Here is a 27,401-nt window from a genome sequence, read left to right as displayed (position 1 = left end):
CTTAATGGGTCACATCTTATTCACCGACGAAGACACGTTTCACGTTTGTGGACGTGTTCATCGACACAATTGTCGCATATGGGCGGACGAGATACCCAATGATACCATGGAATGGGAAAGGCATTCACCGAAAGTGAATGTTTGGCTTGGCTTGACTAAACGAAAAGTTTACGGTCCATACATGTTCGCCGAGCAAACAATCACGGGAGACATTTATCTTGATATGTTGCAACTTTTCTTACACCCACAGTTACTGCAAGATGGTATCATTGATACAGTGGTGTTGCAGCAAGATGGAGCACCACCATACTTTGCTCTGACAGTACGTGCATATCTCAATGACATGTTTCCCAACAGGTGGATTGGAAGAGCATCTCCTCGTATGTGGGCACCGCGTTCACCAGACCTCACACCTCTGGATTTTTTCGCTTGGGGGTTCATAAAGCAACAAGTGTACCGAACCTAGGTTCCTAATCTGCAAGTGCTGAAAGAACGAATACGCCAGGCCAGTGCAATGATTACAGAGGATATGTTGGTGAATGTTTTCCAGGCAACGGTGCGTCGTTGGGAAACGTGTTTTGAGATTGATGGAGGTCACGTGGAACACTGACTTTGTAGTAGATACTACATATAAAATTTCGTTGTAATTGGACTACGTTATCCCCAAAATGTACTGGGACTTTATGAGCACACTGTATTGTTGATGTATTGTATACGATAGTTATAGCTGAGTATGAAAATTAATTCTGTAGTTAGTTCGATTAATTAAAATGTGTCTCAGTGAAACATACAGCAGAGTCCGTATAGATCAATTTCTATCTGATGATTTTCCAATTCACTGCCGGCTAAAGCAGGGAGATGCACTATCACCTTTACTTTTTAACTTCGCTTTAGAATATGCCATTAGGAAAGTTCAGGATAACAGAGAGGGTTTGGAATTGAACGGGTTACATCAGCTGCTTCTTGTCTATGCGGATGACGTGAATATGTTAGGAGAAAATCCACAAACGATTAGGGAAAACACGGAAATTTTACTTGAGGTAAGTAAAGCGATCGGTTTGGAAGTAAATCCCGAAAAGACAAAGTATATGATTATGGCTCGTGACCAGAATATTGTACGAAATGGAAATATAAAAATTGGAGATTTATCCTTCGAAGGGGTGGAAAAATTCAAATATCTTGGAGCAACAGTAACAAATATAAATGACACTCGGGAGGAAATTAAACGCAGAATAAATATGGGAAATGCGTGTTATTATTCGGTTGAGAAGCTTTTATCATCTAGTCTGCTGTCAAAAAATCTGAAAGTTAGAATTTATAAAACAATTATATTACCGGTTGTTCTGTATGGTTGTGAAACTTGGACTCTCACTCTGAGAGAGGAACATAGATTAAGGGTGTTTGAGAATAAGGTGCTTAGGAAAATATTTGGGGCTAAGAGGGATGGAGTTACAGGAGAATGGAGAAAGTTACACAACGCAGAACTGCACGCATTGTATTCTTCACCTGACTTAATTAGGAACATTAAATCCAGACGTTTGCGATGGGCAGGGCATGTAGCACGTATGGGCGAATCCAGAAATGCATGTAGTGTGTTAGTTGGGAGACCGGAGGGAAAAAGACCTTTGGGGAGGCAGAGACGTAGTTGGGAGGATGATATTAAAATGGATTTGAGGGAGGTGGGATATGATGATAGAGACTGGATTAATCTTGCATAGGATAGGGACCGATGGCGGGCTTATGTGAGGGCGGCAATGAACCTTGGGGTTTCTTAAAAGCCATTTGTAAGTAAGTAAGGAAGTAAGTAAGTTACAGTTTGAATAATGTGTGTCACATTTTAATGAAGGGAATGTACAGAGACATAATTTTAATTTTACCTCAATTTTTATTGTACCTGAGTATTTGAATGTACTTCACTCCCACCCGTTCTACTAGTGAACTCCAAGCGTCCTCCACACAGAACCGAGGCCGCGTATGCAGTACTGAGTTAGTGAGTATAGTACGTTCCAGAAAAATGTTCACGTTTTCCAGTGACGAAAGAGCTTTCAATATTGAATCATATTTTCGCACAGGTACTGTCGTCCGTTTGCCTACGTCGCATCCCGATTTCCCCCACCTGTTTCTGTTCGCACCTCTGTAAAGTCTAGTAGCTGGGCTGTCTCTTAGCTCTTTTCTGAAAACATTAATTTCTGTTAGGAATTGGACGTCTACGTAATATAATACAACTATTTAAAATAACTTAAATAAAAGGACCTAGTTTTGTAATTAACTGTCACGTGATTCCCCCCCCCCTCCTACGACCCTGCGACAAAACCACTTGAACGGACAGTAGATAGCAATTCTGAGTAATTTTATATTTTCGGATCGGGCAGAAGATTGATTGGAAGTCTACGTAAGGTACTCTTTTATAGAGTAGGTTCAGAATTATTTCAACTTGAGTTACTCGTACGAAGGACGAAACTGGTAATTGCAATTAGGTACAATGGTCTATAGTGCGATAATATGCACAAAAGAACTGAAGCTTGTATCGAAATGAACGGCCACCATTTTCAAAAATGTGTTGAAATATCCATATTATGATTATTTTTCAATTTAACTTCATTCTCTATATTGTACGCTAATGTGCTGTAACAGTACAATATACACTGCATAATTAATACGTCCGAATGGATATGTATGGAATTATAGGATGGGGTAGCTCATTTAAATCCAATTTTAATCCTCTTTATTTATTACAGAAGAAAATAATTAAAATACTTCATAAACCTATTGATTTTCCATCTCAAAATTTGTTTCTAGACTTTAATGTACTTAACGTAAGACAAATTTATTATATTGTATTAATAAAATTCATACATAAAAATCGAAATAATTTTGAATTGTATTCTCATAGTTATGAAACAAAAGGTATGAATTCTTTAAGATTGTTTGAACCAAAATGCAACACTGTTACAGTATTTAATCATAGTAGTAATTTAGGCCCAAGAATATATAACAAATTTATATTTAAATATCCTAATCTTGTTAATTCTAATCGTTCTACTATTGAATTTAAAACGTTAGGTATGGATTTTATAAAAATTGAAAAATTGTAAATTTTTATTTATATATTCTTATTGCGTAGTAGACATAAGAGAAATTGTATTATATACTCCTTAATTTAAATTCAGGAATCCGCCCCTGAGCACGAGTTCTACTCTTTAAGGGGCGAGCTAAAGTTTTTCTGTTTATTTATATTTTATGTTACAATTATTAGCAAAATAAATAAATAAATAAATAAATAAATAAATAAATAAATAAATAAATAAATAAATAAATAAATAAATAAATAAATAAATAAATAAATAAATAAATAAACAAACAAACAAACAAACAAACAAACAAACAAACAAACAAATCAACAAATGAGTGAATGAATAAGTAATTAAATGAATAAATAAATAAATAAACAAATAAAATAAAAAATAAATAAATAAATAAATAAATAAATGAGTGAATGAGTGAATAATTTTAATAAAATTTAATAATGAATAAAATTTAAAAAAACAAATAATTTTAATAAAATAAATAAATTTAATAAAATAAATAATTTTAATAAATTAAATAAATTTAATAAATAAAATAAATTAAGTAAATTAAATAAATAAAATAAATAAATAAAACAAATAAATTAAATAAATAAATAAAATAAATTAAATAATAAATTAAATAAATAAATTAAATAAATTAAATAAATAAATAAAATAAAATAAATAAAATAAATTAATAAATTAAATAAATGAATAAATAAATAAATAAATAAATTAATTAATTAATAAACAAACAAACAAATAAAACAATTCGTGAGTAAAAACACTAAGTATTAATACAGTACTGTATTTTGGTTAAACAAAAATCTAATGAAAATTATCAAACTCAAAATTGCGATATTTCCTAGTTTACATAAATGGATGAACTACTTTTCTTCCCTCCTATACCTAGTAAAGTGATTTGTATTTTACGCCCGTATCATCGAACTCCAGTCTTGGAAGGGGGAGCAAGCGGTGTTTCCGGTTCTAGACCTTTAATCCAAAGATATAGCCAGGTTAATATAAAATATGTTAGTAAAAATAAAATGATGTTCCTGTAGTAAGTCTACACGGCGCAATGCTTGCAGGGTTGACGCTAGCTGCTGGATTCTGTGAGCAGGAGCTTGCTTACATGTTCGAGGACTGCACTGCGTTCGACAACAGTCGCTTCTTCGGAGGCGTTGTGTGTGGGTCAGATGGGGGCACGTACCCCAACAGAATGTTTGTTCGATGCCTCAACTATCAGAATGGAAGAACTTCAAACGGTGCGTATTCTCTGTTAACTTTCTTCCAGTCTTTCTAACGAATGATCAAAATATGAAGCCTATTCTGTATGTCAAAAAAATGGGAATTATAGGCCTAAGGGTACAGTGCATCAGTTATTCATAGATTTAAAAAAGGCATATGACTCGGTTAAGAGAGAAGTTTTATATGATATTCTTATTGAATTTGGTATTCCCAAGAAACTATTTCGATTAATTAAAATGTGTCTCAGTGAAACGTACAGCAGAGTTCGTATAGGTCAGTTTCTGTCAGATGCGTTTCCAATTCACTGTGGGCTAAAGCAAGGAGATGCACTATCACCTTTATTTTTTAACTTTGCTCTAGAGTTTTCCATTAGGAAAGTCCAGGACAACAGAGAGGGTTTGGAATTGAACGGGTTACATCAGCTGCTTGTCTATGCGGATGACGTGAATATGTCAGGAGAAAATCTAAAAACGATTATGGAAAACACGGGAATTTTACTGGAAGCAAGTAAAGAGATAGGTTTGGAAGTAAATCCCGAAAAGACAAAGTATATGATTATGTCTCGTGACCAGAATATTGTACGAAATGGAAATATAAAAATTGGAGATTTATCTTTTGAAGAGGTGGAGAAGTTCAAATATCTGGGAGCAACAGTAACAAATATAAATGATAGTCGGGAGGAAATTAAACACAGAATAAATATGGGAAATGCTGTTATTATTCGGTTGAGAAACTTTTATCATCCAGTCTGCTGTCGAAAAATCTGAAAGTTAGAATTTATAAAACAGCTATATTACCGGTTGTTCTGTATGGTTGTGAAACTTGGACTCTCACTTTGAGAGAGGAACATAGGTTAAGGGTGTTTGAGAATAAGGTTCTTAGGAAAATATTTGGGGCTAAGAGGGATTAAGTTACAGGAGAATGGAGAAAGTTACACAACACAGAACTGCAAGCATTGTATTCTTCACCTGACATAATTAGGAACATTAAATCCAGACGTTTGAGATGGGCAGGGCATGTAGCACGTATGGGCGAATCCAGAAATGCATATAGAGTGTTAGTTGGGAGACCGGAGGGAAAAAGGCCTTTAGGGAGGCCGAGACGTAGATGGGAGGATAATGTTAAAATGAATTTAAGGGAGGTGGGATATGATGATAGACAATGGATTAATTTTGCTCAGGATAGGGACCAATGGCGGGCTTATGTGAGGGCGGCAATGAACCTCCGGGTTCCTTAAAAGCCAATAAGTAAGTAAGTATTCTGCATGTCAAAGATTCTGTTGTCGACCCCTGGTAAGGTCGAGGTCTACATCTGCGTCGTGCGCAGTGTTTGATTAATTACCAGATAACAACTTGATGCGCCATTGATAAGCCGGCTAAAATTTACTGCGTGGATTAAGCTGCTTTAGATGATTTTCGCTACTGTATTTCAATGATAAGTAAAAATTAGACAATTCTTTTCATGCAATGCAGCCGTGGCGAACATGTGACTCGCGAGCACATTGTGGCTCGCAATGATAGCTATGCATTTCTCTTGCTTCCTACCTCCCCTAACCCCCACCCTCGCACTCACTGGCGTCAAACTCCGTTCCATTTGTATTTGTCTTTGACCTGCGAGTGGCGTATCGTCGCAATGTCTCTCTCGAAACCATGTACCTCTACAAAAACGAAAGTTTCAAGTAGGATGGGATGTCGCATTTTTTTGCTGCAAATATGATGAGAATATTAAATGTATGATTTTTTACGAGGAAAACTGTTGTATAACATAAAACGGCATTATAATACATGTCACTCATGAAACATTATTATTATTATTATTATTATTATTATCATTATCATCATCATCATCTCTGTACGTCGATCCTTTTTCAGCAGATGTACAAATAATGCGGTTAGATCTTCAATTTAAACTTACAGATTTACAATGTAATGTTAAATGAAAGCTTGATGTAACGACTTTGACAAATGTTGAACTTTTCAAATCTTTGCCAAAGAATAAATATCCGAAGCTTCGTTCTTTCGCTTGCTCTGTTGAAGCCATGTTCGCTACAACTTACGTTTGTGAAAAACCTTCCTATGTTTTCTTATTCATTTCTTGCTTCGTTACATTAGTTTGTAACCTTATACTGTATAAAATTATATTTAAGTGCTTGAGGTAAGGAAAATGAAAATCCGTTAATAAGTCAGACAGTTGCTTCACTTCCCCTTCGGGTGTCCGCCTCCCTCCATAGGTGCTATGCACTTTGCAGGTTACGCAGTGGTTCGGCGCACGATCACATTTTCGCCACGGCTGATGCAATGTGATGTAATTGCATGTACGCGTGTATTCATGTCTGTATGCATATACAATATGTGTATACGTTTTTTATAATCTTTAATATATCAACATATTCCATTGCAAAGTGTAACACTACATGTTTGGGTTTACATATTGTACATTAATCTATACTAATAATAAATCTGTAGCCGAAATTTTTCTGGTAATTTTCGATTTTCCAAAAATAATTGGTCCTAACATATATAATTAACCACCCTGAAACCGAAAATAGCTTTTTTAAAATTTTTGTTTGTATGTCTGTCTGTCTGTATGTTTGTTACCTTTTAACGCGATAATGGCTGAACGGATTTCGATGAAAATTGGAATATAAATTAAGTTTGTTGTAACTTAGATTTTAGGCTATATGGCATTCAAAATACATTATTTAAAAGGGGGGTTATAAGGGAGCCTGAATTTAATAAATCGAAATATCTCGCTTATTATTGATTTTTGTGAAAAAGTTACATAACAAAAGTTTAAAAATAATTTGCGATAAGTTTTATTCCTTGGAAAATTTTGATAGGACTAATATTTAATGAGATAAATGAGTTTTAAAATTAAAATAACTGCCATCTAAGGCCGTGTAATGAATTAAAAAACAAATGACTTCGTCTATAAGGGGCCTCGGACAGCAACAATCGAAAGCTATGAAAGATAGCCTACAGAGAATGTTTCTGTGTTTGTATGATGTAATATCGGAAGCTAAATTAACCGATTTGTATAATCAATTATTATTTCACCATTGGAAAGTGTAGTTTCTCTAGAAGGACATAATGCTATAATGTTATTACAGTAAATTCGGAGTGAATTGAGGCCAGGTAAGATTAAAATAGCTTCTTATGCACAAACAACTTGATAGGCTATCCTGTGTATTCGTTTCCTGTATTTCTTAAAATAATGTTTATCTCAGAGAATTAACGAACCACAAGAGTGTATTGATTTAGTATGCAGTAATAATATGTTAGCTTAACATTCCATTATTTTATAATCCAAATTTTTAACTATGCTCAATTGAATCGTGTTAAAATACATAAAAAACATATGCATTAAATGTAATGCAAAAAACTTGGGTAATGAGCCAAGCAGATTATCTTGCGCTGTTGTAAAATAAAATTTGTTCCTCCTGAGATTCAAGAGCCCCCATAACAAATTAAAAACTTACTTATCGGTGTACATCCTTTATCAACACATTTTTTATATAATATAATATAATATAATATAATATAATATAATATAATATAATATAATATAATATATAATATAGTATAGTATAGTATAGTATAGTATAGTATAGTATAATATAATATAATATAATATAATATAATATAATATAATATAATATAATATAATATAATATAATATAATATAATATAATATAATTTAAGTTATTTAAGTTATTTGAAGCGCCATTTACTGAATACGTAGAAAACAAGGGTTAAAATTAAGTTATCATAATTCAATGGAAACTTATAGCAAGTAAAATAAAGTATACACATTAAATCTAAATGATATGTCAGTCTTCATTAAAGTATGGATGCATGTAAAAAAAAATTAAGAAACATGTTAAAGAAACTACCATTGCACCAAATGAGTGCTCTCTGGACCAAAATACAATTTAAATTAAGTAACATATTAAACGATTTATCCTTGTATCAAACACGAATCTTCCCTGGATCAAATGTCCTATTTTAATTATGTAATTACTTTATATTTATTTCTAACGGGTGCAGCGGAGCGCACGGGTACGGCTAGTGATTTTAATAAGTTAATTATTTTCTTCGGTTTTCTCTACAGTGCACCTAAGCCTAATGTGTGAAATAATAGAAATAATACTGAATATTTATAATATTCTAGTTATCTATGTTAATAATTATCTTCAATCGAATACTCTTACGTTTATCCAATCTGCAACAGGTAGTTAATATAAATACTGTATATTCAGTTATTGTTAGTTTATTTACATATTTGACTATTAAAGCTTAAACTAATCTAAATTGCTTAGACAGTGTGTGTGTATGTGTGTGTGCATGCGCGAGCGTTTGTGTGAGTGACGAAGGTAAGGTATAATGATGTTTCATTTTCGTCACTTAAGAAAGCTCGCGATGCTCTCTGCCTATAATCTTTTCGCTGTAAGAAAAATCCTAATGTAAACAATAGCACGTGACTGAAGTGAGGCTTCATTGGCCACTGTTTGGCGCCATAGATTCTCAGTATGTGTCCCTGCCCACTGTTGTACATTCTGTTTCATGTTAAACATTTCCCGTTACTCGTCAAGTAGGTCTTACCTCAGTACTATGCATTCGTTTACTTAGGAAACATTTACACTATAATTACTGCAATTAAATTATTTTTAATTCTTATGTCTTCACAATGGACAGTTGAGGATGCAGAAGTCAGACTTCAGTACCACGTGCTTACGTGAACAACTACTAGCTCAAGTGACATCAGTTTGTTACAAGAACAGACCATTATAATGTCTTTGGAACAGACTACCTCGGTATTACCTTTGGTACTCATCCGCGTTCATAGTACATAACAAAATATAAAAGTAGCTTTTCTTTTACATAGCGTTTTACACATGAGTGAAGTTAAATGTTTCATCGTGTTTAACAACTAGAATTCAATTTTTTATTTTCAAATAATACAAGATTGTGGTTTCCAAATACGAACTATATTTTCCTGCGTCATGTGAGTGTTTCGATTGGGAGCCAATAGCGGGTATGCCAGCAACGTGCTTATGTTTACATTAGGATTTTTTTTCACAGCGAAAACACTATAGATCTGTAATGTTCGACCGAGTGGTTATGTTGCAAGTTCGGCGAAACGGGGTAAGTTACGTGACAGTTACCTACTTCACAGAATCCTTTTCTTTAAATTATTTTAAACAGTTGTATAATATTACGTAGACTTCCAATAAAATTCCGAACAGCAAATATTTTCAGAAAAGAGCCTAATACCTAGCCACTAGCCTTTATAGTGGACGCAGCATATCGTGAGACACTAAAATACAACTTCAACATTTTTCCCCCCATTATTTGATCACCAGCTTAAATCTAGTGTTTTCCAGCTGCCAGGTTCACTTCACTACTAGAAACATTTACTCCATCCCGGCGGACAACGTTGCATCACTGCTGTGCAGAAGGTTGAATAAACCCACAATAGCCTACTGTGGTTGATTCTTCAGTACAAATCCAAATTTTGTTTGTAAGGTGCTAACATTAACAGAAATGCAAGGGAGAAAAAAATTAAGCACTCAACATGAAAAAGTAATAGAATGTAAGGAGTAACCTGTTCTGTTGGTTCTAGAAAGATATTTCCGATTTAAAAATCGATTAGGTCTATGTTTTTTCTTTCAAAATCGATTAGGCCTATATATTTTTTAAAATCGATTACGCCTATATATTTTTTAAAAATCGATTACGCCTATATATTTTTTAATTGATTAGGCCTAATTGATTTTAAAATATATATTAATAAATCGATTAGTCTTATATATAAAAATCGATTAGGCCTATATCTTTTTAATGTCGATTAGGCCTATATATTTTTTAAAAATCGATTAGTCCTATATTTTTTTAAATAGATTAGGCCTATATATTTAAAAAAATCGATTAGAACTATATATTTAAAAATCGATTAGTCCTATATATTTTTTAAAAATCGATTAGGCCTATATATTTTTTAAATCGATTAGGCTTATATATATTTAAAAAAATCGATTAGGCCTATATATTTAAAAAAATCGATTAGGCTTATATATATTTTTAAAAAATCGATTAGGCCTATATATTTTTTAAAAAATCGATTAGGCCTATATATTTTTTAAAAATCGATTAGGCTTATATATTTTTTTAAAAATCGATTAGGCCTATGTATTTTTTTTCCGAGGCATTACGTTTAGTTTACATTCTGTATCAGAGTTTCGACGATAATTCTGACATTGCAATCGAGGTTTTACAATACTGCTCTGGTAACTTTAAGAGAGGGGAATATGCTATCAAATTAATAAGATGATAGACATATTATATCCTGTACTTCATTTCGATTTCCAATTTATATTAATCCGACACTCCTGTCTTGTGATTGAATTATTAACTTTCTTACACAAACTTAAACTTGAAATCTTGGAACTGAATATATTTAACCTCGTGAAAACGGCAACAAACACATTAACCTTGCTTTTTACTTGTTTACCCTTCTTAGCTACTATTAGCCTAAATGGATCCATGGACCATGTGAAATGTAATGTAAATTGTATAAATATATCCCAGATTATAATAAAATAATATACGAACTGCAAATACCATTAATTTAAATTGCAATCTTTAATTCCCGATAATGCGTTTTCGCAACATGCCCGTTTTTAATTTCTTAGTATAACAAATCTGTAAATCATTGTTAGAAATTGAGGCGTTCCCTGGAATAACAACTTAATGTACGTCACGTCGTTTTTCCGTTTCCAGCATATATTAAATTCTTACCTCTTGATAAAATAGGCCTATTATTTCCCTCCATCAAACACAACGCCCTCTAGGAACATTTGAATTTCATTCTGCGCAATGAAGTTATACGAGATCTAAAATGTATGAGGCTCTATACCTCAAATTCAAAATTTTACAGTTAAGTTCTTGTTCCAGAGAACGTCTCAATTATTGTCAGACATTTATAGACTAACGTTATATGTTTCAATCAATTTTTGAAGGAAAATAGTTCCTGGCATAAATGGATTAGTCTTCTGACCTTAATCATGCAGTATTGCCGGTCGGGTGGAATCTGGCAGCAGTGGAACACCGCTTATAAAATATTACAGTACAGTTTATTGTCTTGTGTTTTTTGCAGGCATTAAAGTGAACTACAACGGTCCTTGCACTCCATTCGGACAACTTTGTCCATATTCGCCATTTTTTAAGCCCATCTGTGCGACGGACAGGAAAACATACGTCAACATTGAAGCTCTCAGCTGCATAGCAACGCTCGACATTACAAGTATGAAATCAGTTCTGAATTTATATCTTAGACATAATATGCTTCCTATTCTTCTGAAACGTTGTAGTTGCTTTTAGCATTGTTAGTCTATTTGAACCATTGTGTTACATACATTATTTGCAGAGTTCTGTTGACATAAAATTGTTCTCTCCATACTGTTCTGTCGACAGTATCAAAATAATATTTACCTAGAAACTGGAAAGTAGAAAGAGTTCATAGAATTTCCGTACTCCAAAACTTGAACATTTATTTCAAATTTACTACATCTCATGCATCTATGTTTCACACTGGAAAATGTGGCAACGGCACAGAACAGTACTCAGGGAGGTATGTCTGATTTGGATGATTGTCCATACATGCTCGGACTTACCTACTGAATTTATAGTTCACAAAATAGTTCTAAAAATCGTTGAAATCAATAATTCCCCGTAAGAAATGCATTCCATCATGGTTAACCTATACGTTCTTAGAAATGCGTGAAAATGGTTTCTCAAATTTGTACTTCGAACTATAGTTTGACAACTTCAACTGAAACCCCGTAAAACACGCCAACTTCTGGAATCTCTCTCTTTCTTTCTTCTCTCTCCCTCGCTCGTCGTCATTCAGTCACTAATCACCACGTAAATATCTGAGAGGATGTGTGTGGGCATCGTGACCAATAGAAGAACCACTCTCCAGTATTACCACAATAACGGATTCTTCATTTTTGCCTCGACTGTCGGCTAGGAAGGTTCCATTATGCTAGCATTGCAGGCAACTAGTCAACCTTTTAATGCTTTTGTTAGCAGGTTTGACAAACTGTAAGTGGACCTGCAAGTACATAGTGCATAGTGCTCTCTCCCTTCCTTCCCCCCCGTGCTTTCTCACTTGCTCCTCCCCAAGACAGCCAGCGCTCACGCAGTAACTCGGTCAGGGTTTCAGTTCGATTTGTCAATCTATAAACGTGGATATTGGCGATGCGTGTGACGTCACACTGCCGCGCCGTACTGCAGCGAGTCCATTCATGTTACATTCACTATAATTCATGTCCAAAATACCGTTCTTCTTTTCATAACAAAGTGTTAAGCAGCTGCGAGTTTATACAACGCAAGCCGTGGATGCGGCAGAGTGACGTCAGCAGCAGTGGTGGACAAAATTCCTTTGCTAGTATATTGAGAACCATTTGATATTTTGAGTTGCGGTTTTCAGTGCTGTTATCAGCTTCTTGTTGTCTATAATATATGAAAAAAATTGTTCAGCGACCCTTTAAAATTACAGAACAATGTTTGCGTGTTCCAGCTACAACAGTAGGTGTGCTCTATGATGGGGAGTGTGAATGGGATCAGGTCGATCCTTGTGTGACGAGCAACTGGGAAGTCTGGGCATCGAATCGAGTCTGCGGGAATAATGGCCTCACATATACAAATATTGCTCAGGTTCGCTGCCTTCGAAAAATAGAACCAGGTAAAAAGTTATGAACTGATATGAGATGTATCTGTAATTAGCTGAAACATCTGTCATCATACAGGACTAAAATTTTCCACTGAAATGTTAAGAGTAGCTATTAATGAGCTCACAGCAAATAAATAAATAATAGTCCACACCTGTGGAGTAACGGTCAGCGCGTCTGGCCGCGAAACCAGGTGGGCCACCTGGTCGGGGCAAGTTACCTGGTTGAGGTTTTTTTTCCGGGGTTTTCCCTCAACCCAATATGAGCAAATGCTGGGTAACTTTCGGTGCTGGACCCCGGACTCATTTCACCGGCATTATCACCTTCATTTCATTCAGACGCTAAATAACCTAGATGTTGATACAGCGTCGTAAAATAACCCAATAAAATAAAATAAAAATAAATAATAAAATAACTATTTATATACCTACTAACTGTAAGTTTATGAAATTAAAGGTTAAATAAAAGAATATTACACTTCGTTATCTTACACCATAATTATGGAAGCCAAATATGAGCATAGAATACCTGAATTGCCTTGAGAGAGATCTTTCCTCTAGAAACGTGTGTGACCCACCTGCCCACCTAAATATCGCTTTTTATTTTATAGAAAAATTATAACAAACTAGAATGAACATCCATTAAGAGTGTTATGTTCGGCTGAGTGAGATGGATTCTACGAAAGTCGTACAAGTAATGTTGCCAACGTTTTAAAAGTTGTTAATGAAGGGAAATGTCGCCTCCTGTCGCTTAACTAACCCAACCTAACCTTGTCACAGTCCTCACATCTTGCCCTTTTGGTCCAGGGAAAATACTCGTCTTTATTTGTACGAACCCTCATTATACGTCTTGCCTTTTTGTCCAGGGGAAAACACTCGTTTTTACTTAAGGGGAGAGGATGGTATTTTTTTTTAACTTTTTTTCCTATTTGGTGTAAAATATTAATTTTTTGTATGTAGAGAGCTCATAGCTGTGGCAACTCAACCAAATAAAAATATTTTGAAAAAATTATTTGGCGGCCCAAATTTGAAAAAAATATACCCAATGCAGGATTGTACTAAAATCGATATATCTAAACCGTTTTTAAAGATAGATTCAAACAGTGTTTTGCAATGTATTTGCAAGATCAAGTTTTACAAACTGTCTGTAACAGAATTGTGATATTAGTCCCTACGTATGTAGAAGAAACAATTAAAATTTAATAACAATTTTCTGATTTCCTTTCTTGCAAAGAAACGGACGTATTTTTTAAATGAAATCAATTAACGAAATTCTGTTACAGAGAAAAGTTTTCTAATAGTCTAAAGAATGTGTGTTCTAAATTTCATGCATGTATTTTTAATAGTTCAGATATTATATCCATTTTTGTCTGGCAATGTAGCAAAAAAAAAAAAATGAAGTTACTGGAAACTGATAAAAGAGGGCATGTGATTTAAAAATCCATAGCGCAGGAAGTTTAAAAATGACGTCTCAACATCCGATAAGGGCACAAATACCCACAAAATGTTATGCAATGCATTCCACACATATCAAAGGGTATTTTGAAGAAAAAAAAATTTTCTTTGAAAATTTAATTTACCGGAAACAGCAATAAAAATGGGCGAGTGATTTAAAAATCCATAACGCAGGAAGTTTAAAAATGGCGACTCAACATCCGATAAGGGCACAAATACCCACAAAATGTTATGCTATGCATTCCACACATATCACAGGGTATTTTAAAGAATTTTTTTTTTTGTTGTTTTGAAAATTTACTCATTTTTCACCAAAAAATACTATCCTCTCCCCTTAACAGTACTGCAGTACTCGCTTTTTATTGGGCACGCTAAAAGACGACTCTTTCGTACGTGGCAGCTTTTATTGTCTATGGTGTAAGAAATCGAAGAATAACGGAATATCGAAAAATTGGCTAGCTCTCCGTCGAATAGAATTTTGCAAGTAATTTTCACGCCCTTAGCTATTTTTTTTATATTTTACTATTTGCTGTGAAGATCCATGTGTAATGTTTGAGATGATGTGTCAACATGAGCTCATATATGTTTTAGAAATGAGAATAACAAAGTAGTTCAAAGCAGTGAAGTACGTATTAGAAATATTGGTCTACAAAATGTTATTTTTTCAAATTTATTTACAATTTACAAATTTATTTACAATTTACATTTGAATTGAATACATATGAATAGATACCCGAAATGAGCATATGCTCGTGCTCGGGTCAGTCCAGTAGTCTACATAAATTTTACAGGGTTCAAATAATAATGCTGATGATATAAATAATAGTAACAAGAACAACAACAACAACAATAATAATAATAATAATAATAATAATAATAAAAATAATAGTGATAAAACAAAAATATTTACAATAATAAAATAAATACTAAGACGGATAAAATAAAATATAAAACCACTAGCGAGAGTTAACACAACTTAAATAAGCATATAATAAACGGAAAAAATGCCAAACACGAAAATCAACAGAAAAGTTTGTTGTATCGCAGACGACAGCAACCGCCGTATTGACATTGTGTTGTGCATTAATGGTAGTAGTGGGGAGCTGAAAGTCTACGTAACTGCCGTTCTCTTCTAATCTTCTCGTAAAATCATGGGAAGTTAATGCTGAAAAAACAAAATGTCTACGAGTCAAACTGTTCATTATTACCAGGATAAATACAAATAATACTGAAATATATTAATCGAGTTTCAGTTATAGATCTCTTCTTTTGTGCAAGAGGTATCATATCAAAATATTTTATGAACGGCGGGGAAAATATAAATTTCAAAAACTTTCTAGTGACAAGTACAATCAAGTGTATCTGTGGCGATGCTAAGAAAATCATTTATTGGAGATATACACTGTTATTAATTAAGAGAATGATATATTTATGTTTATTACAATGTTTTATCTTATAGGGTACATGTATCAGATAAATACAATAAAAATGAGTACCATATAATGCTAGTAACACTTAAAAAATTATAATAAAATTTTTCAAATATCATACAAACGTTTTTACTTTATTTTTAAACTTAAGAATGTGTAAATTGCTTAGATCTGGATTACTTTTCAATACTGAATTGTATAGTCTTGGTCCATAATTCCTACTGTGTCTTAATCCAGCTGTAGTGTGGCATTTAGGTTCTGCCAAAAGAGTTGGGACATTTATTCTGGTGTTATGTATATGTTTTTCAGTTATAAAATTCATTCGATTTTATATTTTATGCAACATTATTTTCCCAGCCTGAGTATAATTCGTTAAGTGCCGCACATTTCTGTAATCTTTCGAAGGAGGGCCCATAGCAAGCACCGCAGCCTTGCGCTTATTGTGTAACCTCCTTTATTGGGATGATTTTTGAAGTCTTTAGGACCGCTCACCAAGCAAGTGATCCACTGCTTGGTGCCATCTTATCGATTCAGCTACAGCATTCAGGTCTGACGGAGTCCGCGTGAACAGCAACGTCCCTTAGCCTTCCTGTGATGTTCCTCTACAGCCTCTTCAGATCGATGGCATCTGTTCACATGAATCTGCTGCTTCCTTAACCAGATCGAGGACGATCATTTTTGTTAATCTTACTTAGTTATGATTTTTACAGACTTGGAAGTGGTACACGACGGCGGGTGCAGTCTTCAAGAAACTCTGAAAACTGCAGCTCGCACCAAAAGCAAGGCTTGCTGGCTGGCCAGGAACAGATATGAGTGGAACCCGCTTTGTGGAACTGACAACATCACGTATCCCAACCCATTCATACTGCTGTGCTACCAGCCTGGTTAGTTACTAGAGTTTTTGTCAATAAATTTTCTGATTCTCATGCATGTATATTTTCTACGTAAGAACATATTAATAGTATCACTTAAGAGTAACCAATGCCTCGAACAAGTGCAAAATTTCAATTATCTGGGTTGTGAAATATCTTATCAAAATGAAAAAGATGTGAACAAGAAAATTACCAAATTTACAGAAATTCTAGGAATAATAAACAATACATTAAAAGCTAAATTAGTACAAACATCTACAAGAATAAAAATATATAATACACTAGCATTACCCTCCCTTTTATATGGAAGCGAGATTTGGTCATTAAAGAAAAAAGACATGAACAGAATCAAAGCAACGGAAATGAAATTTTTTCAGGAGGACAGCAGGATATACTCTTTTAGACCGAAAAAGGAATGAAGAAATTTTAGAACAATTAGAAGTAGAGTCAGTAGAAGAAAAAATCAGCAGATACAAATTCAATTGGCTAGATCATGTAAGAAGAATGGAAAATTCAAGAATCCCAAAAATTATGATGCAATATAAACCTAGAGGACATCGTCGACCAGGAAGACCTTTAAGAAGACTGCTAGATGGGGCCGAAACAGGTCTACAGAGGCCTAATTCGTGAAGGATGATGATGATGATGATTTAAGAGTACAGTTTTCCTTCTTAAAGCGAAGAATATAATAAAAGTGACAATGTTTATTTATTAATTATTTTATTTATTATGTATTTTTAAGAATTAATCCAGCATTTGCCTCTTGAAATAACTAGAATCTTAGTTACCTATTATTTAGGACAGGCCTGCAGAACTGTAGCTCTTGAGAGTGACTGCTTTCCTCCCCATTCTCACCCCACCCACCTTTTCTACCTGTGCGGTCACGGCGTTCTAGTTACGCTCGGCTGCATCAACATTCATTCTCGGGGCGGAAGTCGATCATCCCCAATAGAAGTGGAGTGAGGCTGACGTCATAGTTCCCCTACTTTGCGAGTTCTGCAGGCCTGATTTAGGAAATCATTAAAAACGGCGATCTGGTTCGTCGATCTCGATATTTGAACCAAGGATCTTCCTAATGTGATTTTAACAAGTGGATAATCTAGATGATTATGACATGACAATTTTCACGAGTGTCATAATATTATCCACAAGTTGGATAGAACACTTTATGGCATCTTAGGATTATAAATTGTAGGAAAGAAATTATGAAAGAAATTCAATTTGGGACAAATTGTCTTCATATGTTCGTATCGAGTAGTTGCACCTGGCCTTGACATTGAGTAAAGACTAATGTATGACCTTGCATTGTATTCTTCACCTGACATAATTAGGAACATTAAATCCAGACGTTTGAGATGGGCAGGGCATGTAGCACGTATGGGCGAATCCAGAAATGCATATAGAGTGTTAGTTGGGAGACCGGAGGGAAAAATACCTTTGGGGAGGCCGAGACGTAGATGGGAGGATAATATTAAAATGGATTTGAGGGAGGTGGGATATGATGATAGAGACTGGATTAATCTTGCACAGGATAGGGACCGATGGCGGGCTTATGTGAGGGCGGCAATGAACCTTCGGGTTCCTTAAAAGCCATTTGTAAGTAAGTAAGTAAGTATGACCTTGCAGGTTAAGTTACAAATGCTCCTTTATTTTGTTAATATAGTTTCTCTGAACTACAAAAGTGATACAAAATTGTTAAAGATTGGAAATAAATGATACTTTATCTTCTGTCCTGCACTTCATTTCTTGTTACACGGCGCGTAGAAGATAGGCGAGCTGAATGCATCCCGATCCAAGCGTTCCGGCATTACGTCATATAGCGAATACGTTGTTGATTTTATTGGCACGCGTGCCATAATAAGGCGAATATGAACGACATCCGATGTAATAACAACGTGTTTATAATGCTAGGATGGCATAAAAGAAATTTTAGCTGGACATTCAATATTTGTGTGAACCGGAGATGCAGAAGTTTAGAAGTGGGTTAACTTTTGGTGGCCACTAGCCAACGGAAGCCTTCCATTGCTCTTGTGCTTTGTGTTTGATATGAATGAAATAATAAATTTGTGTTTTTATATTTATGTTTATACAGAGGTAAAGGTTCAATTTCAAGGGGAGTGCGACAGCCAAACACATCGGAGCTGCCAAAAAGTAAACTCGGAGAATATCAGGATCGATCCAGACACTGCAGTCTGTGGCTCTGATGGATTCCTGTACAAGTCGGAGGACCACTTCGTATGCGCCAAAGCTGAGGACAGGTGTAAGCAATACAATATTGACAACGTATCTGTTATATCTGAAGATTTGATGTAACTTATTACAATGGAATCTGCACCTGGCTTCTTTTAAACTTACAAAAAAAGAAACAAATCGGAGTGTGGATGATGATGATGATAATGATAATGATGATAATAATAATAATAATAATATTGTATACGGTACCATATGAAACATTATATGAATTCATTACACATTTCTCATACATAATAGTTACAAATTATTATGAATTTATAAAACCATGAACATAAATGCTCGTCATTTGAGGATCATAATATTTTCACAATCATTCATAAAAAGGAACCATTTATATCTTAACCCGTTTTCCTTTAAAATATTGACATAAAAACTGGACAATGAATAGATCACATTGAGAAAGTTTAAAACTACTGCATAGAACACTTTTGGAATTCAAAAACTAGAAATTCAGTGTCGACATGTCATTATCTTCTTATTTGGGGACCCAATAAAATAATTATTTCACTGACTATTACACTCTTACTACGTCATACTACTTTTGACCAATAAAACGGTACGAAAGGACGTATTTCAACCAATCATGGCTGCTTATCGCACAATTTTATCGCGTCCCTAGCATTTGTTTAATTTTATCGCGTCCCTAGCATTTGTTTAATTTTATCGTGTCCCTAGCATTTGTTTCTTTGTTTGCCAACATTTCAAATTGCGCTGGTCTAGACGTCAAAAAAAAAAAAAAAAAGAAAATTACAAACCACTCCAGTCGATGCACAGCAGTTTCAAATATGACTCGCACTGGCATTCAAGAACAAAAATTAATAAAAATCACTGATCATACGTATGCATCTTCTGAAATCCGATTTACAAATAAATGAAGAGCACCATTCGGAAATCCTGAATAAGTTGAATGCACCATATAGGCCTAAATCAACGAGTTCCACTTCTATTACGCACACGTCCAATATAACATCAATTGAACCAACAATCACATTCAAATTTGAAAATTGTACATTCAATAATTATTCCTTTTAAAATTATTCATTCGGAAATTCTGAATAAGTTGAATACACCATGTAGGCCTAAATCAACGAGTTCCACTTCTATTACGCACATGTTCAATATAACATCACTTGAACCACCAACCACATTCAAATTTGAAAATTGTACATTCAATAATTATTCCTTTTAAAATTATTCATGTTTATTTTTTATGTCATCGTCGTTAATTAAAACTTTTCTAACACTTGTATATATTAGTTGGGTTATGTTATAGCTTCTGCTATATGATATTATGGATAGTCCCGTATCAGAGATTGTTTAATATTAAGATTTATTGAAAATCATCTGTCAAGTGACGTTGATTACTGGGATTCGGATAATTGAAGTGGAATGTTGCATTTTAATAACAATGAAACTGAATCAACAAAGCCTTCTTGACTAGTAACATTGCCATCGTGTATAATAGATCGAGAACTTCTCAACGAGAAGGCATTGCTCACTACTGCCATCTAGCATGCATCTAGCGTAATATTTGTAATGTTGAGATGGTACAATAATACATTTGAAGACAGTTGTATTTTCGTAAGTCAATTAATATTTTATTGTATTGGAGTACTTCGTTACTTCTAATCTTTATATACTTTCTTCTAATCGTGTAATAGTCAATTAAACCCCACTCGATTTTTTATTTTCTCTAGATAAATCAAAACGTCTAGTGAGATTACTGTTGATAAATGTATTTTGAATGGCGGTACAAAAATAACTTCATCCCTCTTAGCCCCAAATATTATCTAAACACCTTATCTTCGAACACTCTTCACCTCTGTTCCTCTCTCAAAGTGACAGTCCACGTTTCACAAACATATAGAACAACCGGTAATATAACTGTTTTTTATAAATTCTAACAGTCTCTTCTTCTTCTTCTTCTTCTTCTTCTTCTTCTTCTTCTTCTTTTTTTGACTCATGGTTTTCTGCATGCGACCGTAAAACTTTTGTCAGATATATGTGCAGACACACGAATTTAATTTTTTTTTTGTAAATTAGAAGAATCCGAAAGTGTTTGTAATTTTTATTCATGTTCATATGCGTTAAACACCCGCAAAAACTAAAATTTAGTCACATTTTTCATTAATTTGATGTTACACCCTTTTTAGAGGGAGGTCTTCAATTATTGTCGATATTATGACGAGCATAAAGGACTAGATCGTGTACGTATAAATTAATACCTGTTAATATCTGTAATTGTATGAAAAGTGGTAGCCCTCAGCTATCTCAAAAGACGCCATTTTGATGCAACTTAAAAATTTTAAATGGAAAGGGAGTCTTGTAGGTACTCAAAATCATGTGATATTTTCTGAAACAAAAAAAATTGTTATTACTATTATTATTATTATTATTATTATTATTATTATTATTATTATTATTATTATTATTTGTGAATATTATTCAGACTCACTATGAATAATAATCAGCCCTTCAAACGTATCGTGAAAGTGCATGAATTCTGGTAATGAACCACTGAATTTTAGAAGTGAAATTGTTGGCAGCTTGAATCCGTAATTGGTTGTTGGACTGGTGCTACAGTCTACTGGAGATGGAATTTGAGATATTCTTCTCGGTTGTAGCAATGCTTCGGTTTTAGATTGAATTTGTAGAGACAGTTCCTCTTCGTAATGCGAACTTTTAGTGTTACGAATCTCCAAAATCATGGATACGTATTTTTATTTCAGACCTATGGCTACAACGTAAAGGTATGTGCACGTTCGAAGATGATCCTTGCAAACAGAGTACTTGGTATCAGCTGGACGCTGAGTTGAATCCTGTGTGCGCCTCGGATGGGAACACTTACGTATCTCCTGCTGCCGTGTGGTGTGCTAAACAGAATCATGACCCATGTGAGTAAATAAAGCTATACTATAAGGATAATACTCACAAAGGTGTGTGAGGTATTATAATATTTTATTTCAGCAATCCACACATTAAATTGATTGATGTTTGTAACAGCTCAATGCAGAATTTTTATTTTAATTAGGTCATAAATCTTTTATTATATAATGGTTCTTCCCGAGGGTAAAAAGGTGAGTAAGAGGGCGTTGGAGGTATCGCAACATGCATTTAGCAGTGTGCTTTTCAACCAATATCTCAGAAAGTTGTTTTTGATACTTAGCCCCTTTGGAAAAGTAGGTCTTCAATAATTGTTTTTTGTGTTGCATAAACACCATGGTAACCTTGAAATAAATTGTTGAAAATTAGCTCCTTGCATGTCGATGGGAGCCCTGTAAAGCTTAATTTCCGTCAGAAAATATTGTATGCTTGGCTGAAGAAAATCCCCGTGCTACATTGTTGAATCAAAACACCAACAGCGATTCAGTAACAAGCATATACGGACACTAATACGGGCAGAAATTATTGTCGATAACTTAATCAGGTCTGTTTTGGTTGGGAGATTGACGAGGGAATTGTACCGCAGTTATGGGAGAACTTAAATAAGTTGCTGTATGAAGTATCACGTGGTGATATACGTAGCATGCGGTTTATACACAAACGCTCTCATATTAACTGAGTTACTAGAAATTTCTACGATAAACGATTGACAAATAAATGGATTGGTCGTGGAGGACCCATTTTCCAGCCTGAACGCTCTTCGATTCTGAAACAACTTCATTTTTAGTTTAGTGGATTTACTTCAATACATTCTTGAACGGTCGAGGTGGTCTTTGATGAAGATTTACAGAATTTATCGAGGTGCTAGTAATTCATTTTGAGCGCTCTTTTTCAAGACATGCATATTGTTGTTGCTGAAATTAAAGAAAAATAACTGAAATATGAAATTAAAGCGATTTCGAGTATAAGTTCATAGATATTATTTTTACTATCCTTTTGTTTTAATCATTCCTGAAATGGTTTGCACATGATGTGAAATGCTTTGAATATACATACATGAGTTATTGTATGTCACAGAAAATCATCTTATCTCATTATCTTTCGACTGCGATGGAGTCTAGATTATTCGGCGTATGCGGGACAGTCTGTGATAACTGATCAGAATAACGGTAGTTTCCGATTAATCGATTAATATAATTATTATGTAATACATGAAGCAATCTACAAACATATTTTTGTACCAGAAATTAATTATTACTCACATAATTATACTCCCAGTCAGAAAATTCTTCAGGCAAAAAATTTCAGGAATTAATTAATATACTCGTATCTATACCAGACAGGGCGTTAATACCTCAATTGAGGTACTGCAGACTACCCCTTAACTCCCCACTCCACAATGCACGGCAGAGACAGTTATGTATCGGACCGATACGAGTAGACCTGAAGGCAAGCATTGCTGAGTGACGGATTGTTTAAGGCTTGCATCGTAGCTTTCGGCTTTCGCTAGTCGCCTAAAATACACCACTGATGCACAATGCTTTACTGTGTGTTAGTTTCTAAAGCGGTGGAGCGGAAAGGACATGAGCTTTCATTTTTCCTTCCCCTTTATACCCAGGGCTGATCTATGCAATTCAATTTGAAAAATTAGTGTATTTTCAACCGTTACGGTAAAAGAGCAAAAGTCCAAACCTGTGGAATAACGGTTAGTGCGTCTGGCCGCGAAACCAGGTGGCCCGGGTTCGATTTCGGTCGGGGCAAGTTACCTGGTTGAGGTTTTTTCCGGGGTTTTCCCTCAACCCAATATGAGCAAATGCTGGGTACCTTTCGGTGCTGGACCCCGGACTCATTTCACCGTTATTCTCACGTTCATTTCATTCAGACGCTAAATAACCTAAGATGTTGGTAAAGTGTCGTACAATAACCTACTAAAATAAAAAAGGCAAAAGAGTATCGGTACCGGTAACACCATCTGAAAAATTATATTTAGAACTGGAAACTCTTTGTGACAAAATAGTAGGGCTTAAAGTTATTATTATTATTATTATTATTATTATTATTATTATTATTATGTAAATGTCATAATATTTTTTGACTGAAATCATTGTTTCTTAAATTTTATTACTACATGAAGCATAAAGACGAAATATATTGATGGTACAATTATTCACAGATTTTCACGGGAATACTCATTATTAAAATTAAATGTGTATTATATTCACATTGCAAAGAAAGCTTTTAATAGAAAAAAAGCATCTTCTGCGGACCTCCGGAAAAAGAACTAAGGAAGAGACTAGTGAAATGCTTTGTGTGGAGTGTGGCATTGTATGGGGCAGAAACATGGACAATACGATGAATTGAAGAGAAGCGACTGGAAGCATATGTGGATATGGAGAAGAATGGAGCGTGTGAAATAGACAGACAGAATAAAAAATGAAGCTGAGTTGGAAAGAATTATGCTGAAACTGATCAGGAAGAGGAAAAGGAATTGGCTAGGTCACTGGCTAAGAAGGAACTGCCGACTGAAGAGTGCACTGGAAGGAATGTTGCACGGGAGAAAAATTTTGGGCAGAAAAAGATATCAGATGATAGACATTGTTAAGATAAGTGGATTGTATACGGAGAGTAAAAGGAAAGCGGAAAATAGAAAAGATTGGAGAATGCTGGGTTTACAGTGAAGGACCTCCCATTGGGCAGAAAACTATGAATGAATGAATACATTTGATTATGTTCCTGCACTTTGTTATATATCTCACAAAACTGTTCACAGCTATTATTCTCAGATGGCATGGTCTTTTGTTACAGGTTTGAAAATCTTGCATGACGGGCCATGTATCCCAAAGAAGGAGCATATTCCTTACGAAACTGTGGATTGCAACGATTCAGAGAGTTGCAACGTCGATAATGTTCCCTCATGGTCAGAGATATCATAATATGGAAAAGATCATGGAATGCAAATTATCCAGACTCTGCAAGTTGATCTGAAATTAATATCACGAAATAGCTAGAGACTATGAGGTAAAAGTTTGTTACTTGAATAGATTGCTTTTAAAGTCTCTCTGGATAGTACAGTGCATTGTGTTACATCAGGATATTAACTTCGTATTCCCTATTTCTGGGGTGAATTATGTTTGCTCATTCTGCTTGTCATCGAGATTTATCTATAATCACAGTCTAGTATAAACAGTCACGAAGCTCAATACCTAGGGAACATGCATCCATAGATAGTTGCTAACTACTAGGATCGCTACTATCGTCTCATCACAGACAATGCGAAATAATACCGGCACAGTCTATTGTTCCTAGTAGCCTCGACAACTCAAGCTTCGTGACTATATGTATATATATATATATATATATATATATATATATATATATATATATACTAGACTGTGCTATAATGTAGCAGTTCTCTATGCTTCAATTACTTTTTATCACATATTAACATTTTTTCGTTTTTGTTTTATTTTTGTGTTTTATAATTAATACCATACATTGTCATCATGAAATAAAATACATCGTATTTATTTATTTATTTATTTATTTATTTATTATATTTATATTTCATACCTTCCTCCTTTACATATAAGTCTCTTTCAGTCTTGGTCACCATCATAATATCATAGGGCAGCTAAATTTGTTAAAAGTAAAAGAGAAGATGGAAACGATACGATAAAAGAACTTAAATGGGAAACTTTGGAAAACAGACGTAGGAAAACTAGAATAACATCATTGTATAGAGCACATCTAGGTCAGAAAGCATGGGTAGACATAACGGCTCGGTTAGAAAAGCCAACGTACTATGGTAGGAACGATCATGATTTTAAAATCAAATGTAGGAAACAGAAAACGGATGTAGGTAAATTCTCATTTTTAAATAGAACTATAAATGATTGGAATGACCTATCTGCAGCGGTCTTTGAGGGCTGTCCTTCCTTAAGGAGATTCAAGAATAACTTAAAACGTTGTGTATAAAGTGCAAATTAAAATTAAGGTGACATTTAACATTTAATTTTTAGGGTGACATGTATTTATCTAGCCTGACGAATTATTCCCTTGGTTTGAATGGTAAATTATTTAAAAATAGCGTGTAAGAGGGCCTTAGACTAGAAATGTTTAGCTTAAATGTAGTTCTGTTTATAAGTATGCATAAGGATGTAATTATTTGACTTATTTGAACTGTTGTATCAGTGAAGCGAGGTGATTCAATGAAGTTATGGTTTTACAGTGCAGTGAATAGTTTCGATCAGTGATAATTTATAGCGTCAATGAAATGTGTTCTATAGTGTCAGTGAAATTTGTTATAGAGTGTCAGTGAAATGTGTCCTAAGTGTCAGTGAAATGCGTCATAGTGCCACTACAGTGAGTGAGTGAGGGTAAAGTGAAAGACTATTGTAACTTATGTAGGGCCTATATATATGTAGGTTGTATTGTAAAATTAGGTTATTTCATGTTTTATTATTAATTGTAATTTTTGTGTTAAATTATATTGTGTATTCTTATTGTATTGTGTATATAATTGTATTGTGTATTGTATAATTGTAGTGTGTATTGTATAATTGTATTGTGTATTGTTTATATTGTGTATACCACTGCAACCGGGTGCTCGCCCACTTGTAGTGTAAATAAATACATATATACATATACATAACAACAGTGACGTTAAGAAATAAATATTTTAATTTGTTCCGCTTTCGTAAATAATTTTTAAATTGTAATGAGTGTTTCCTTCTATCTTCCGAACTCAGTGTTACAGAAACACTCAACGTTTAATGAAGCCCATCTCTGAAATATTTCAAGCTTTCATAGAGTTTACGTCACTTTCGTACAACATTCCAATGCCGACGTCATGAAAGCATGGAGGCTCTACCTCCATATTCCCCTTCCCTAAGCTCCTTCATGACGTGTAAAGGGAATCTCAACGTGTGTTCTTTCAATCGAGGAGTTACTCTGCTCCGTCGATATAGAAGAAAGTCAATGTCTACCTAGTTAGATATAACACGCGGAGCAAGTCCCTATAATCGGCAAGCATCATGGTTAAAGGCTGTGTGAAGTAATATCTTGTCTCACTGTGAAAAGTGAGAGAAAGAAGATATGTCTTACTTCGTGTGTTTTGTTATGGCGATGGGGGAGTGGAGCGGTGCCGTCAATCCATCCAGTGGCGGAAGGGACTAGTTGATACATTCTGTAGCGCAAAATAAAATAACAAAATATCTCTCTTCGTGCTGTGTAGTTCCGTCACTGAGCTTGTCCTTCAAGAAACTGAGTTGCGGCAGCCTGTACAATAACAAGATTTTGAAAGGAATCCTGAAAATTTACAACCCTCCTATAATCTCCACCCTCATTTGAAGGACTTGGTTTTATTGCTACTGAGACAAGATAAACCTTATCAGCAATAGGTACAGCATCAAAATGCAGGAATATTATGGACAATAAAACAGCGATCATACCGTAATAGGTAT

General features: G+C 34.4%; 1 protein-coding gene across 1 annotated transcript; it reads left to right on the top strand.

The window, feature by feature from the left end:
- The first annotated feature begins 4,146 nt into the window (after positions 1-4,146).
- Positions 4,147-25,277, top strand: LOC138698785 (serine protease inhibitor dipetalogastin-like). The gene is made up of 7 exons (XM_069825008.1): positions 4,147-4,333; positions 11,472-11,618; positions 12,897-13,061; positions 16,642-16,815; positions 18,896-19,063; positions 21,786-21,950; positions 24,745-25,277. The coding sequence occupies exons 1-7, from the start codon at positions 4,147-4,149 to the stop codon at positions 24,870-24,872; spliced, it is 1,134 nt and encodes a 377-aa protein (XP_069681109.1). The 3' UTR covers positions 24,873-25,277.
- Positions 25,278-27,401: the final 2,124 nt, after the last annotated feature.

This window comes from Periplaneta americana, chromosome 4, assembly GCF_040183065.1.
Source record: "Periplaneta americana isolate PAMFEO1 chromosome 4, P.americana_PAMFEO1_priV1, whole genome shotgun sequence".
Classification (NCBI taxonomy): domain Eukaryota; kingdom Metazoa; phylum Arthropoda; class Insecta; order Blattodea; family Blattidae; genus Periplaneta; species Periplaneta americana.
The sequence above is the reverse complement of the archived record's forward strand: the minus strand, read 5'-3'. Positions and strand labels throughout refer to the sequence as shown.

What these genes read in the sequence shown, in the direction of transcription:
- LOC138698785 (XM_069825008.1), top strand. Translation starts at nt 4,147, where the DNA reads ATGCTTGCAGGGTTGACGCTAGCTGCTGGATTCTGTGAGCAGGAGCTT. An exon ending in GAATGGAAGAACTTCAAACG is followed by an intron (nt 4,334 to 11,471) that starts GTGCGTATTCTC and finishes TGTTTTTTGCAG; the next exon opens with GCATTAAAGTGAACTACAAC. An exon ending in CCTTCGAAAAATAGAACCAG is followed by an intron (nt 13,062 to 16,641) that starts GTAAAAAGTTAT and finishes TGATTTTTACAG; the next exon opens with ACTTGGAAGTGGTACACGAC.